This window comes from Indicator indicator, chromosome 2 (genome assembly GCF_027791375.1).
Source record: "Indicator indicator isolate 239-I01 chromosome 2, UM_Iind_1.1, whole genome shotgun sequence".
NCBI lineage: Eukaryota > Metazoa > Chordata > Aves > Piciformes > Indicatoridae > Indicator > Indicator indicator.
The window spans coordinates 27,235,304-27,251,336 of record NC_072011.1 but is presented as its reverse complement, the minus strand read 5'-3'; the positions used below and the strand labels follow the sequence as shown (position 1 = coordinate 27,251,336).

The following is a 16,033-nucleotide window of genomic DNA, read 5'->3' as shown; positions in this document are numbered from 1 at the left end:
ATCATTATTTAACAACTTCTGTTCAGTTGTAATATGCATCAAGTGAAGAGGATACAATCCCACCCCTTCACTCCACTACAGAGGGGTTCATTTGGTTGCAGTTTGGCCAGCATGCCCTGTGTGTCCTCTTTTTCTCTTTCACTTACCTCATCCTATTTGTATTCCTTTCCTCCGTTTTATTTTGTTAAATAAGTCTTCTCTGTCCTTCATTTTTATATCCTTTAAATATTTACCTGCTCTTCTCCTGCCTCCCTTTAGTCATTGTTTATTACGGTTTATGTTTAGCTTTTGGCGGTTACCCAGTGACATGTGAAAAAAAGATTTCCTCTTCAGTTAGGTATTCTTTTAAGAGTTCAAGCAGCTACATATATTTTCAGAACTCTATACAGGGACTGAGATGTAGATGCTAGATACTATTGATGTCAACAGCAGTTTTACTACTTACTGTTTTAGGGCCACGATTTCATCCAGAAACTCTCTGAACTTAGTCATATATTCCATGAGGCTCCCTATAAGGTAGTGCGGTCCAGGCTGAAAAATAATTTGTGATTAAACCCTATGGTTCTCTCCTAGCTCTAGAAAACACTAGATCAACCTTTTTCTTCTTGTTTCTGTATCCAAGGCTTGCTGGTTGCAAAGCTTTTGTCAGTGTGTCAGTAATCACAGGCTTTTCCTTGAGCTCTAATTTAGGAAATGACCTTGCCTTGACTTCACACCCTACTTGCTGATGGGACTGGAGGCTTCTTCAGTGACAGATAGCAGTCTCACAGATGCTCATTTGTTTTTAAGGCAAACATATTAAGGAAGCTATATTAAGCACGTCTGCATAGTATATCAGGGCCTGGGCAAAGCAAAGGTTTGGGTTGTCTCAAGGTTGACATTAAAGGCCACAATTGTCTTGAAATACTGCTCTGAACTCCCATCTGTGTTGTGTGCAGGTATCTCAGAGCTGAGTTGCAGGCAATCTTATAAACTTCATCCTGCATGGTTTAGAAATAGAAGCTGTCTCAAGAATTCATGTCTCCAAATCAACTGAATGCCCTCAGTCCAGGATGAGAACCCGCAATCCCAAGTTTTTTAGCAATGCCGGTTACTCATTTCACAAACCAAAATATTTGGAATTCAGTAACTAAAATGCTTGTCCAAAACATTTTGTTAGAGCAAGTCATACTGGATTGGGTCTTTGTTTATCACATCCAAGAAGCCTAATGGAAGAAATGTTTAGAGTGAGAAGTCAGCCTAGCACGGTCATGGCCAGCACTGCTGCATAGCTTGGGGTGAATGTTAACATTTGCCTTGCGCTCTGTGACTGCTCAGCCCAAACTCTCCCTCCTGAGACATGCACCTCTCATGGCCAACGTTACTCGTATCAGAACTAAGCTGGCCAACTGCTTTCCAATTAGGCAAATCACAAAAACAACATTTTGTACTTTTCTATGTTCACTCTACACTTGGAAAACACAGGGATTGTGTTCTAAAAATTCCCAGTGAGCTCAGTGAATATATTTTTTCCTGAAGTGCCCTTAAATCCTCTTTTTTTTATTATTCTGTCTTTAGAACATGCATTATGATTGGTCAAGAAAAGATTTGGCATACTGTTTCTTGTAGAGGGTCTATCCACAAGAACAAGACTGTTAGGTGAAATTCTGCTTGAAAAAACATTGGTACCAAACATTTCAGAAGAATTCCCTGATTTGATTATATGTCTTCTTTAAAGTTATTTCATAGTTGTACGTTGTAGTTAATGTTAAAGAAATAATAGATTAAAAAAAAATAAATTAAACCCCTTAACAAAACAGTACTTTAATGCACCCCAAACAAATTTTCACAATTTAATTTTGCACAACTCACTGTATTTAGGCTTTTTGTTCCAATTCAGAACAAAAGCCACAGCAAGAGCATCTTTGAAAATTTCCAAAATTACAAGTTTCAAGCAGCTTTACAGAAAATATTTACCAGAATTAGTTCAGCCTATGAGCAAAACTGCCCTGATAGCAAATTACAACATCACAGCACATATATTTCCCACAGAGGGATAATAACACATTTCCATTCCTTCCAGGAATTCTCACTTAATATTATACAAAAGATTGTTGGCCTTGTCCATAAACATCCCAGCTGGACCAGAGAGAAAGTTCCATGTTATGTCATCAAACAAAATAGTAGCAGCTTACATAAAAAAATAGAGGGGTCTTGGGTGGGCTTTAAGTCACTCCTATGCAGGGGCATTTTGCCCTGAACTGGCATCCTAAAGAGCAACCTGGGAAGGTACAGCATCACCCTCACCCTCTCCACCTCCGCCAGGCTTTGTAAGTGCTTTAGTAGTTGCTCAAAGATCCTGGAGAAGAAACTTCCCTTCCAGTACAAGGGGATTGTAAGGCCTGGACAGAATAAATAAAGGGAACTATTTTTGTCTATAAAAAGCTCAGATAAGAGGAAATGTCTGCTTTTTCACCACTGAGCCGGCGGTCACTCTTAATACTTCTCAGTCATAAAAGCTGTATTTTTACTATTGGTGGCATGATGTAGAACATACTTGTTGTGAATACTAAAGCACAGACAGTTTTTACACTTCCACAGTAAAGTAATCTGCAAAGTTTATTTAGCTTTGCCTGTAATACCCACAAAACAGGAGGGTTTTAAGAGCAAAGAGTTAATTAAACCACCCCAGGCACCAAGCTGACAAGGTAAGTGGTGAAAATTGTTACTCTGAGAGACCCAGTAGTTCCTAGATATCCGACCGTCTCCATCTCATGCAGGAAAAGATTAAAACAATTTCTTAATTGCTTCTGATGACTCAGCAATGTCACAATAGCAAACATAAGGTGCATGCTCTTTTCCTGGGTAGGTGTAACTGTGAGAGCTGAAATCCCCTCCCTACACTGACAATAACCAGGCTAGCTCAGTCTGGAAGCAAAAGAAAGCTGTATTTACAAGCAAAACTACAATCTATGATGCAATGCAATGAATATGTACAAATATACACTACTCACAACATTTACAAATATGTACAATCAACAGAAAAACACAACCAAGCTCCCTTTGCTTCCCCCAAGGGGCCTACCCCTCCAGCCAGAAGGAATCCCCTCAGGTCCCCCTGGCAGAAGGCAGAGAGTAAAGAAGCAGAGAGGCTGTTAGACTTAGCTTGTCAAGGTCAGTATGTGGGTATGTTATCTTCAGCCAGAAAAGAAGAAACAGACAGAAGCCGAGCAAGCTAAGACTGCCCAACTCCCCAACCTTGTTTTGAGTAGAGATTCTTAAACATTTCTACCTCTCCAATGGAAGTGTTTAGAATAGTCATTACTTTGCTTTCTTACACCCAATAGTGATTTATTTACATTCTTTCACTTTCTCTGCTTGAACTTTGTGAAGAAAAATTAAAAAGAAAAATTAAAACCATCTCAATAGGAAACGTGAGGCTTGGTGCTGCATCTCCTTTGCAGCTGCACATGAGTAAGCTGAGTCTGCAGAAGGGCAGTAGCTGCATGGAAATTGGTCTGAAATGAGATACGACAGAAGTCTGATAGAGAATATTCATCCTTCTTTGAACTGTATTTAAGAGTAGATGTGAGGACTACATGTACCTGTATGTTTTTCTCCTTTGGATTCTTGTAGATTGGAATTAAATTTTAAATATCTATTTTGTGAGGCGGGAAAGGAGGCCTACTGTCTCATAAATGTTTTAAGCAATTAATGTTTTATACAGGTTATTATAAGTTACAGAAACAATGCTTATTCCTACAGCATAAGTAGTGATTGCCTGTCATTAATATTTATATTAAAATTGTTGCTATTGCTTGCAATAGTAATAACAATAATGATAAATATAAATCTGTTAAACTAAAGCAAATACAATAAAAAGTAGGAGTTTGTTACAGTACAATTCAAGAAACAAAAGTATGAGTTCATGAGTCATTTGACAAGATAACACACCCACTAAGGTAAATAAATTTAAATAAAACACATGCTTTACTTAAAAAAAAAAAAAAGGCAAACAAACAAAAAACACCAAAACCCGGATGCAGGGGTATTGAAGGCTTTCAGTTTTGCTCAAGTCATGGACAGATGTATTTCCAGCTGTAAGCTTTGCTTTTCTGGAGAAAGTTCCATACAGCTTTCTCTTCTCTTCATCAATCCATTTATTCATTTTGGTTTTAGTGACACTAGTAGTTAGAACTGATTTATGTGATTTTAAGAGGTGTAATTCTGAGTTTGTTGGTGTTGTACAATCACCAGAGGATTTAGCTTATTGGATACCACTGGACAGCTGCAGGTGGGGGGGAGCAGGGGAAGATGTAGAATGGGTCACCTGGGAGCTGTGTACAGGACATCTGTGTATATTTAGTTGGTCCAGTTCTGTTTAAAAATGCACAAGAATTGAAATTTCAGCACTTGAGGTTTGTATGATCATATGGCTGGTCTGTCAGTTACTACTTCTCTGATGATAGGGTAGAACACACTGTCTAATTGCAGTCAAAATTTTAAAACACACAAGCTCCTACAGTGTCTGTGGGGTTTTTGGCTGGGGAGAGAAATCCAAGTTGGTGTCCCAATGGGGAAGCAACAAGAGGTTGCAGCTGCTGGAGGCACCAAGGGCAGGAGGGAACCCATCAAGAGACACCTGCAGAGCTCAGACTCTCTGAAGCCTCAGCAGGCTACTCTCCCAGGCAAGAGGAGGGGCAGAAAAAATGCAGGAATAGCTCAGGTTACTGCTCTGAGGATTTTTCACCAGAATTATATATTCTAGAAACCTGGGTATGCTCCTGAAAATTCCCATGTGAGTCTTCTTGAGTAGCATTAGACTTCCTCTATCTGTCCATTAACTCTCCTTCTTGGAAAATCAAGCAGAGGTACATCAGAGGGATATTGCAAGATTTAATTAACTTTTCCAAATATTTGGAGAGAGTAATGAAATTAATAGGTGATAAATAACAAAAATGGATATTGAAAGTTTAGGATTAATATATAAATATTTGTCATTCCAGTTGTCAACACTGAGGCATCCAAGGTACTTTTAAAAAAATCCAAACAAAGGAAAGTTTTTAATTTCTTTAAAGCTAAATGTGTTGTTTCATGTAAAATGGGGATTAAAGAAAAAAAAAAAAAAAAAGAAGAGGAGAAGAAGCTAAAATGACCTCCTCCAGACTGTGGACACCTAAAAAGCAGTCTGCAGTTGTATTGGTTTTTCATGGTGCCCTTCTCCAAAGGAGTGTCTCCTGCACTAGGAATCTGCTTTCTCCCTTTGTTGCAGCAGTGCTAGGGCTGAGTGGTAAAGCTCTGCTTCCAATGGCTCTTACCCCATCTCTAAAAGGTTCCATATTTGGGAGTACAGAGGATCTTTCTTCCAGAAAAATAACCTTCAAGAAATGACATGCATTTCAAAAGAAATGTGCATAAAATCCCTATGTCACATTATTGATATACTTCTACCTTCAGGTGTCAACAGGACACTTCACCTCTTTTCTTTGTGTTTTTCTATGTTCTGCTGATAAGGTATGACATGAAAGGCTGTTCTTTAGAAGACTTTAGTACATTAGTGTGTGGAGCAGAATCACAGTAATATCAATAGTATTTCTAAAAAGAATTGTTGAAGTCAGAGTTGGGTTTTTTGTTGTTGTTGTTGATTTGGTTTTTATTTTTTAAAGCCTCTATTTCTCCATATCTTGAGTAATTAGTAATGACAGAAGTAATTCCTGTTGTACACTCCGTGGATTTGAAATTACAACCTAGATTTCTGCATTCATCTACAATAGCCAGCATTAAAAACACATTCAAATAATCAAAATAAATTTCAATAGGATGTTGTACATGCTTTTATGTATATATATCATTTTGCTATCACTCATATTTTCAAGTACTGCATGAAAAATTTGAAACTTGAGTTGCATGTTTCTGAGCCTGAGTCCTATTTTGCTTTTATTCCACTTAAGGCATGGTGCTGAGTTTTAGGAAAGTGAGGAGGGTAGTGGATGAAATTTAAATCTATCATTTTATTCACATGCTTCTCATGCTACAAATATTATTTGGTGGTGATTTAATTATTTTAACTAACTTTCTAACTTCCCTTGTTCTTACTTTGTTAATTAATTAGTGCTCTACTCCTGACTGAGTAGGGAGATTACTTACCAAACATCATTCTGAAAGGTAAAAGTAGAAGGTAAATAATTTATAACCAATAATGCTTTTTGCAAATATCTCCGAGCAGATTGTGAAACCTTTGTCATTATCCACACCTTTTCTGCATGTAACTTCCTGAAGGAATGGTTTTCTGTAATCACAGAATCACAAAATTGTCAGGTTTGGAAGGGACCTCAAAGATCATCTAGTTCTAACTCCCCTGCCATGGACAGGGACACTTTTCACTAGATCAGGTTGCCCAGAGCCACATCCAGCCTGGCCTTAAAAAATTCCTGGGACGGGGCTTGCACCACATCTTTGGCAACCTGTTCCAGTGTTGCACCACCCTTATGGTGAGGAACTTCTTCCTAATGTTTAATCTAAATCTACTCTTTTCTAGCTTGGGTCCATTCCTCCTAGTCCTATCACTACCTGACATCCTAAGAAGTCCCTCAGCAGCTTTCTTGTATGCCCCCTTCAGATACTGGAAGGCCACAATAGGGTCTCCTGGGACTCTTCTCCAAGCTGAACAACCCCAACTCTCTCACCCTGTCCTCATAGGAGAGGTGCTCCAGCCCTATGATCATCCTCATGGCCTTTCTCTAGACACATTCCAGCATGTCCAGATCTTTCTTGTAACAGGGGCTCCAGAACTGGATGCAGTATTCCAGGTGGGGCCTCACAGGAGTGGTGTAGAGGAGAAGAATCATCTCCTTCCACCTTCTGGCTATGCTTCTCTTGATGCAGCCCAGGATGTGATTTGCTTTCTGGGCTGCAAGTGCACGCAGGTGGCTCATGTTGAGCTTCTCATCCACCAGCACCCCCAAGTCCTTTTCCTCAGGGCTGCTCTCAAGCCAGTCACTGCCCAGCCTATATCGGTGTCTGGGATTGCCTCGACCCAGATGCAGGACCTTGCACTTGGTCTTGTTGAACCTCATGAGGATGGTTTATGCCCATCTCTCCAGCCTGTCAAGGTCCCTCTGGATGCCATCCCTTCCCTCCAGTGTGTCTGCTGCACCACACAGCTTGGTCTCATCAGCAAACTTGCTGAGCGTGCACTCAATGCCACTGTCCATGTCACCAACAAAGATGTTAAACAAGACTGATCCCAGTACTGATCCCTGAGGGACACCGCTTGTCACTGGCCTCCACTTGGACATGGACCCATTGAAAGCCACTCTTTGGATGTGGCTGTCAAGCCAGTTCTTTATCCACTAAGTGGTCCATCCATCAAACCCATATTTTACCAGCTTGGAGACCACAATATTGTGTGGGACAGTGTCAAAGGCTTTGCTCAGGTCCAGACAAATGACATCAGTTGTTCTCCCATTGTCTATTGATGTGACTCAGCACCTCCCTCTGCTGACTTTGTTTGGGTAAACTCTTGGGGCATTTAAATCACCTTCTGTGGCTGCATCTTTGCCCATGCCTCTCTCACGAGAGATGATGGTTCAGGGAAGGAGGAGGGTCAGGGGAGGCTCTCCACATGCCTCTGGTGTCAGTTGCTGGTGTCAGACATGCAAAGGGGTTCTCTCCCTGTTGTTTCAGGTCAGAGGATTAAGGAGAACCTGACTAAAATTGTCAAAAACAGCAAAAGGCCATAAGGACAAGTCATTGACACACCAAACTCATTATCTGACAACCCATTCCTAGTTCCAGATGACAATTTCAGCTTGGTGGCACCAAGAAGGTTGCCAGTCAGTGACATTTACAGGGCACGAACAGGTAGATGACAGCAATCATGAGCAAAGCAGAATTATGCCGGATCTCAGCTAACATGTAGAAAAAACCTCTCCCCTGACACTCTGGCTCCCCTTGCTGTTCACCAACAGAGGAAAGAGCAATTCCAAGTTTGGCACCTGAGGGGGAAGTCAGAATATAGGTCCATGGGCAGCCAAAGCCAAGCAGCCCCAAGCCACTGGGTCCCTGCATCATTGCTGATCCCCACAGAAGACAATGAAAAGCAGACCCACTCCCTTGCTCTGTGCTGGTCTTTGTTATAGATGTATGTCTCAGTTCCTGTCTCTTAGCCCTCGTGCATCGTGCATGGTTTCTCCCATGAGTGAGCCCAAGATGAAGGTTTTGCTGTTTATCAAACCTGATTTGCAGCTCAGTGCACTTCTCTAAGGCAGTCCATTAAGGTGTCTGTAATACACGCTCCCTTGCAGGACCTTCCTCTACAGAAACTTTTTAAAGAGGAAAGCCATAAATGGAAAATGTTTATCAGTCGTAGGACCACTAACTTAAAAGTGTCCATGTCTAGACAGAATCCATCTGGCACCTAAAGAGGCATGAAGGGATACATGAGAGACACCACAAGGGTTTCAGCCCAGGAAAAAGGGCAAAGAAAAAAAACTATTTCATTTTTATTGACAGCTGAAAATTGAATAAATGCAAATTTAAATTAGATGCATGTGTTAGCTTGTAAAAGACTGTAGATAAACACCCCGATGCCTTCTAAGACCAAATCTGTATGCAAAAAACCAAAACTACTCTGCAAGTTAAATTGAAAATTTCTTCTCTTGAAGTAGAAACCTCAACTTTTAGCCTAGGTAAGTCTGAAGACAGAGAAAAGACCAGCAAAGTATTAAGCAGAAATTTAGAAGATAGCTTCAAGTTAATTTCTTTCAAGTAGAAATAAAAATTACTTGGGGAAGCAGTGAGAAGGATGCTACTAAATCAAAATGTTTGGAATTTATTATTTGGCCAAAGAGATCCTAGAAGCACTACTCTGGTTCCACTGAAACCAGTGGCTGAATGATGTTTAACTTCCCAAGAGATGTGACTGCAGCTTAGCTATCCAGTCACTAGATATATGGCAATTTACTTTCCCCCTATGGTGCATTATCTATACATTTCAATCAGTATTACAGTGATTAAATTACTGTCTCTAGTATAAACTCCCCCTTTACGGCTCCTGTAGGCCATGATTTCATTAATTAAAGTTGTCACTGGGTTGGCTCAACATCCTGCTGAACTGATTCAGTGTCATTGCATCTATATCACTGGTTGTCCCATAGGTCATCATTATTTGATAGTGTACATAGCTTAGAGATGCACTAACAATTAGTTTTCCAGTGAGACTTATGGGCAAGAAGTTAATAGGCTGAAATTTAATTTCTATTTTGTTATTTAAGTCTCAACCAAGGTTGATATCATGACAACTTCAGAAAGGGAAACACCATTATGGTTTTGTTTTCTTATTCAGAAAATATACAGCTACTCTGTTCTTGAGAAGGACATTTCTGTCCTTGGAAGATGCTCTGAATGTACTCTTTCCTTTTCCCCTTTTCCTTCTGTACTTCATGGTTATTAAAATTAAAACAGCCCAAGAAGTGAAAATTCATGCCTTGAATAAAACCTTCTCCTTAAGCATTCAATGTAAATAACCAAAGTAGTAACATTGTCGTCTTTGATGTTCTGAGCTAAACAGACAGAAGTATATAAGCTCTATTTATTTTTACATGTATCCTCAGTTGCCTCCACTCCTCTTTCATATTACATTAATACCTGGAAATAGGAAATGTTTTTATTTCAGAGCAGCAGGTGCTTCCTTTGCTGTTACAGGCTCCACCAGTACAGTCTCTTCTGTCTTGTGATGTTAGAGATTGTTTCCTGGAGAGCTAATTTGTCCAGGAGCATGCAAACAATATTCATGACTTTGTTCTTATTGCTCCAAAGTTATGTTCTCTGTCTGACATACAATTTAATGATAAGAGGTGAAACTCACCTTTCACACAAAACTGGATAGTGGGTAGAAAGGACAAGAGTTTAGCAGATGATTACTACTTCCATTGACCATTTTCATGACAGAGGTAAATATCTGGTGCAATCCCAAGATGCCTGTGTGCTGCACTGACGTCCCTGCAAGTGGTCAAAGTGAGGATGGGGGAGCTAAGTTGCGTGCATTTCCCTCAGTGCCTTTGCTGTGCTTTCCCTCACATTACCAAGGAGTGGGCAGATGAAGAGGCTGTTCTGCAGCACCAGACAGGTACCTGTGTAGGGAAAACTCAGATGGAACTGAGCGATGCTGAACTGAGACACTTGGACATCTTTCCTGGGGTTACTGAGCTCCAGGGCTCCTGGTCTTGCAACTATTTGACAAAACCATCAGAGAAAAGAGATTCACTCAGAAAAGAATCCACAGAAATAGCTCCTTGTCAGAGAGCCAGTATTTTTTTATGTAAGTGCAGAGATTTGTAGTGGTCCATGTTCAACACATGAGACCACACATAGATGTTTCCTTCATCACCTGTGTGGAAGTAAGTAACTTTAGCTTTCCATCCTTACCATCTCTGGAACTGCAGCAGCTGTTCAAACCCTGTCCATCTCTCCCAATGCTGCTGGAAATTTCCCTTCATATCCAGAATCCAGCAGGCTCAATAAGCAGCCAGAACTAATCCAGATCATGCTTCAGCAAGTTAATCTAGTTATCTGACTGCCAGGATGTAAAAGCTAACATGAAGACTCTGTCAGTGGAACACACTGGGGCCACTGAACACTGGGGAAAAAAATAATCAAACTGCAAAAGTGAGGCACTTTCCCATTTATTGTACCAGGAAGATGAGAGAGGAGTCAAATGAAGCCAAAGCTGCATGCTGTTGAAATATTATGTTGAAGTGCCATCTATTCTTAAAGCCTTTCCCAATGAATATATCTTGCACTGATCCCAAAAAATACAACAGGGGAAAGAGCAAGGGAATTCCTATGTCAAGCTGTATCTGGAATAAGAGAAAATAAATCCCTCCTGTTATGACAGAATTAATAGTGAAAGGATTCAACCTTCCATGTTTATGGCATACCATGGCAATGAATGGGCAGCATTGGGTGCAATAAGTCACAGTGCCCTGCGGTATGTAAACTGATGCAAGCAGGTAGATACCCCTAGAGAAGCCAGTTGGGAGGTTAAGATCAGGCACAGCCTAGGAATGTGGAATTAATAGAGTAAGAACAAGACAGTGGGAGAAAGCAACTGGATTTGGCTTTTTAGTTAGTGTGATTAATAGCTTCTTTGATGGGTAAAACTGTATAAAAATCTGGCCTTTTTAACTTCTGCCCTTCAGAGCATTTAAGTCAGGCAGTATTTGATGCTGTAAGATGGAGAACGCAGGTCACCAATTCACATGCAAACTGTAATCCTGATTACAGGTTCCAATTATCTTTTTTGGAAGCCACTTTCAAACAGCTTTGGAGGAGGTTAGGTTCAGAGAGTTTACAGGACCATGACTGCAGAGAGGGTGTCATCTTCTGTGCTGATATAACCTTTCCTTTAATGTCCCTGTGGCTGCTGTATAGATGTGGGGTGGAGGGTGACATGGCAGCCTGACAGGTTCACAGCCTGTAATTAGCACAGCAGTGAGCAGGGCACAGTGCAGGAGGCTTTGGCAATGCACCTGGATGCACAGCTTTGACTTTACCTGTTCAGAGGTTAAAGTGATGGGGACAGGAGGGTGCACTGCCATTCTGCTAGCCTATTCATAGAGCTGTGTGGTGCAAGCATACAGAGGCACTTTGTTAGGCTATCTAATCAAGTATAATGGGAAATGTCTCACAGAGAGTGTTCAGCCATGCTTACCTGTCCAACAAGAACTCCTGCCAGCATTGCTGATCAACAACAGGAGAAGTGCTTTGTCTTCACATAATATGAGATTTTTACTTGTGGTAAGATTAAGATTCTGGGGTTCCCTTTGTTTTGATTTTAGCCACAGGGTAGCTTAGTTTAAGTGAGCTAGTAAGCTTGTATCACTATCAACCTAGGTAAAGCATCAAAATAGCAAGAAATCAAAATGTCCATCTATTCCTATTTAAGGTTTTCACATCAGCTGTTTTGGACCTAACTGTATGCATCAATTTTTGATGTACAGCGACAGAATATGTGGTTTGATTATGGCATGCTCATTACTTGGGTGGTGAGAATAGTCTGCTTCTCTGCAGCTCCACAACACATGCAGGTGATGACAGAATCTTACTGAGATCTCACACTTTACCACCTAAAATAGTCTCATAACACTCCTTGTAGATGCTTTCAGCTGAAAAGCATATTGGCATTGTCTAATGCAAAGAAAACAGAAGATAATTTTGATAACTGTCATTACAAAATTAGTTGTACAATTTTGATTCACTGAAAAACAGATATGTAAGATCAAGAGCTGATAATGTGGGGACCTGAATCCTCCTAAGTGTCTGAACATTTTGCTAAATGTGTTTGCCAGGAAATCTTCAGCATCGGTTTTGATTAGTTTGAACCCAGCTCACTTCTTTAACTATTTTTCTCTTACTGTCTATTTTTCTCAACCACAAAAAGTATTTTTCTTGCAGCTAACACAATATAATTCATCTCTACACATAAAAATAGCTTTTTGTTATTTTTAAATCAGCATTTTCTCTTTATGACTGATTGTTTGGGTGGTTTATTGGAAGCTTAATATATTTTGTATAAATCACTTCCAGAGAGTGCTGTTCAGTGATATCTCATAAATCCTACATCAGCACAAGAGAGAAAGTTAATTTGCACAAGGTTAACCTGACAAGCTCTGAAACAGGTCCATTCTGTTTAATCTTAAATAACATAAAGTTATTAATTTTATGTTATTTTAATTTTCACATTAACATTCTCTTCTGCAAACCATAATCATCTTTCTGTTGTTTGTAATACTGTAGCCCTTTCAGTTAGGGCAGTTCTCTGCAGAGGAAGACATGGTGCCTTCCTGAGGAGTGCCTCTTTGCAGACAAGATAGGCTGAAAAAGGGAACACTAGACAGTGTTTTGCCAAAATACTATAGAGTGATTTGGGCAAAGTGTAAGCTGACAACAGAGAGAGAAGCAGAATCCAAATCACCTGACCCTTGTTCGAGGACTGTATCCATTGACTACACTGCATCTTAATCCATCACTGTTCTTACTGTTCTTGTTTTGTAGTTCGGGATCGGGTACGATCAAAAATGGAGAGAGATATTTTGGCAGAAGTGAATCATCCTTTCATAGTCAAGCTTCACTATGGTAATTATAATAAAATACAATTAATGTTTGTTCTTTAATTGGTTGGGGAATTTTAACTAGATATGATATCATATAGATTGCCTCCTGCCTACTTATGACTGTCTTGAACAAAATCGTAGGAGCTACCTGTGTGAAATTCTTCATATATGCTAAAGAAGAGTTTCAGTATAAGTAGGTTTTAGCCATTCTGCCATTAAAATACATTTGTCTTAAAGTCTGATGTGCTAGATAGAGCTGGTGGGGTAACTGGTTTTAATAATTGGCAGCAGTCCAAATTTGTGTACATGAATGTGTACAGGTATACATGAATGGGATGTTTTCCTGGAGTTGCCTTCCTTTGTCTCACCAGCTCTTTGAGGAGAGTCATCTGAGGATGTTTTGGATAGTCCTCTCACACAAACTTGGGAGCTTCTCTCTACATCTAGCCATCAGTGACTCCTAGTGCCTTGTGCAGTGGAAAGCAATGTTAGTTCATAGATGGTTAGCACGGATAGCAATATATAAGTAATGCATTGTTGTCTCCCAACTGATACCATTTTTTTCCATAGTCTTAGCTCAATTGCTTTGTTCTATACAGAATATTGTTTTGTTGTTGTTGTTCTCAAAGTGCTGAAACGACAGAAAAGCTTATGGCATAAATGATACACTGCTAGTGAATAAGATTCATTCATTGAAGACTTTTTTTTTATTATTATTCAAACTTCTGACATCTCATCCTTTTCTAATGCAGCATTTCAAACAGAGGGAAAGTTGTATCTGATACTAGATTTCCTGAGGGGAGGGGACCTTTTCACAAGACTCTCCAAAGAGGTAAGCTGATAGATTTTTACCTTAGAAATTAAATACTGTCCTGGATTTCCAGAACGTGGATTAAGTTGGTGGGAATTGAAAATGGCCTTGAGAATTATTCTGCTATATATATAGAGTTGCATCATCTTGGGTTCTTAATGATTGTATTTGAATGATGCCATACAAAGTGCAACAGATAGCATTTGTTATGATGATTACAACACACTAAGCCATTCACACTTTACAACACACTACACCACTAGTAAGCCATAGCAAAATAGCCCTAGACTCATCGCCTGCAAAATCTTGGATGTGATGAGAAACAGTTTGAGAAATCAATACCCAATACATTTTGCCATGGGCAAGGACACGCAGCCCCTGGAAAAACACAGCCACTACAAGAAGAAATAAGAAATGTCTGTAGTCAGGGCCTGACCCCTACGGCAAGCATGCAGAGCAGGGAGCATCAGCCAGTGAGCAAGGAAAAACCTGTCTCCTGCAACAGCTACTGGGAGCAGGCTGGATTACCACACACTACCCTGGGGATTGGAGGTTGGCTGTCACAGTCCTTGTGCTCTCCTCCTGCCTGCCTGGAGGCAGCTGCTGCTTCCCATCACCTCCCTGGGCTCCCATCCCTTTCCTGCCCTCTGCAGCCCCTGCTCCTGGGGAGGGGCTGCTGCTGGAGTGAAAGGTAGCCAGAAAACTGTCCAAGCTTGAGTCTCACTAATGCCTGTAGAGAGTAGCAGATTTTCTACATTCGTTTAGCACCTATCTGCATCTCCAGATGACCACGTTGCTTGAAGCAACGCATCCTCCTGCAGTTAGCCTCAGAGATGGCCCTGCAGGCAGTACAGAAGCTCTGGCAAGGCAGCCCTGCTTCCCCGGGGCTTTTCCCAGCATTCTGTCACCAACATGATGTCCCCAGCCCTTGATCTTTTTCTGGAGTATGGAGTTAGAGATGTGGGCAGCCACCAAACACAGACAAGATAAGAGCATTTCAGCTGCCATCTTGAGGGGAAGATCTGTTCACTCTTCTTGGTTTGGAGAGTTACTCATGGGCTGGGAAAAAAATAAAAACCGTATATTTATTTAAAAAAAATTCCCTGTTGCTTTTTTTTTTTTTTCCCATTCAACTGCTGGTTCAATGGCATACTGCAGGCTGCTGTATATGCCACAGCTTGGGACCCCAAGATTTTATTTTTAAGGCTTGCTTCCTAATGAAAGAAGACATGAGCAACAGCTTCTTTGCACTGCCAAGTAATGATAGTTGTACAAGCACTCAATACGTGGTAGCAGTTATTTTTAATATGAGGAAAAAGATTAAAGAAAATAAAAGTATCCTCTACTGTGCATGAGACTAGGCTTTGTTAGTGAGGGAGCAGGCTTCTTTTAGTAAGGGCCTCTTCATAGAAAAAAGAAAAAGTGATTCTTGCCCACAGAGGGCAGTTACTGTTCTGCCCAGTCAAGGACCTAGAAAGAAAAGAGAACCGCTCAATTTTTGTAGTCCTTTGAAATTTCACATTTTTCCCAATGAACTAACTTCTGTGCTTTATACAATCAAGAATAGCTCTCCTGGACAGTTCTTTTACATAGTCTTTTCTCAGTGTTTGCAGCTCATGTTGTCTGCCTGTACTTTGCAGCTGTTTAGTGGCAAGGAAAAAAAACTGGTACTGCTTGTAATTTGTTAGTTATGTACTCAGTCCACTGGTGTTGATTTCAGTGGACTTTCAGACGGATCTCGTATACTACAGCATGCATGCTTGCAAAGCTTGTCTCTCCTGCTCTGTCTTTCTGAGACATTTGACTTCAGGTATATATGTAGAGATGAGATTTTCTCTAATTCTATTGATTTCCTCTCCTCTGCATTACTTATTTTAAACCTTATAAATAATTTAAATATATTTTTAATCAATGCTGGGTTTATGTTCAGACCAATTAAATTTTTAGTTTATGCTTGTGTATCCTTTTTCTTTCTAGCCTTTGCAGTAATATTGTTAATTAAATTATGTGACATCTGTTCTCCGAGTCCTTTCTTTTTGCTCTCAGCCCTCTGCAGCTTCTTAGAGCAATCAAGTGTTCTGGCTGCCCCTTTCCATGAGCAGAGATTTAATTAAAAAAAAAAAAGGCA

General features: G+C 40.3%; 1 protein-coding gene across 2 annotated transcripts in view; it reads left to right on the top strand.

Moving 5' to 3' along the window:
* RPS6KA2 (ribosomal protein S6 kinase A2) overlaps positions 1-16,033 on the top strand; it is a 291,646-nt gene that overhangs the window by 217,520 nt on the left and 58,093 nt on the right. For both annotated transcript variants that reach the window (XM_054399265.1, XM_054399264.1), the window contains 2 exons: positions 13,036-13,116; positions 13,847-13,926. In XM_054399265.1, the coding sequence (XP_054255240.1) occupies positions 13,036-13,116; positions 13,847-13,926 (161 nt within the window). The remainder of the gene's footprint in view (positions 1-13,035; positions 13,117-13,846; positions 13,927-16,033) is intronic.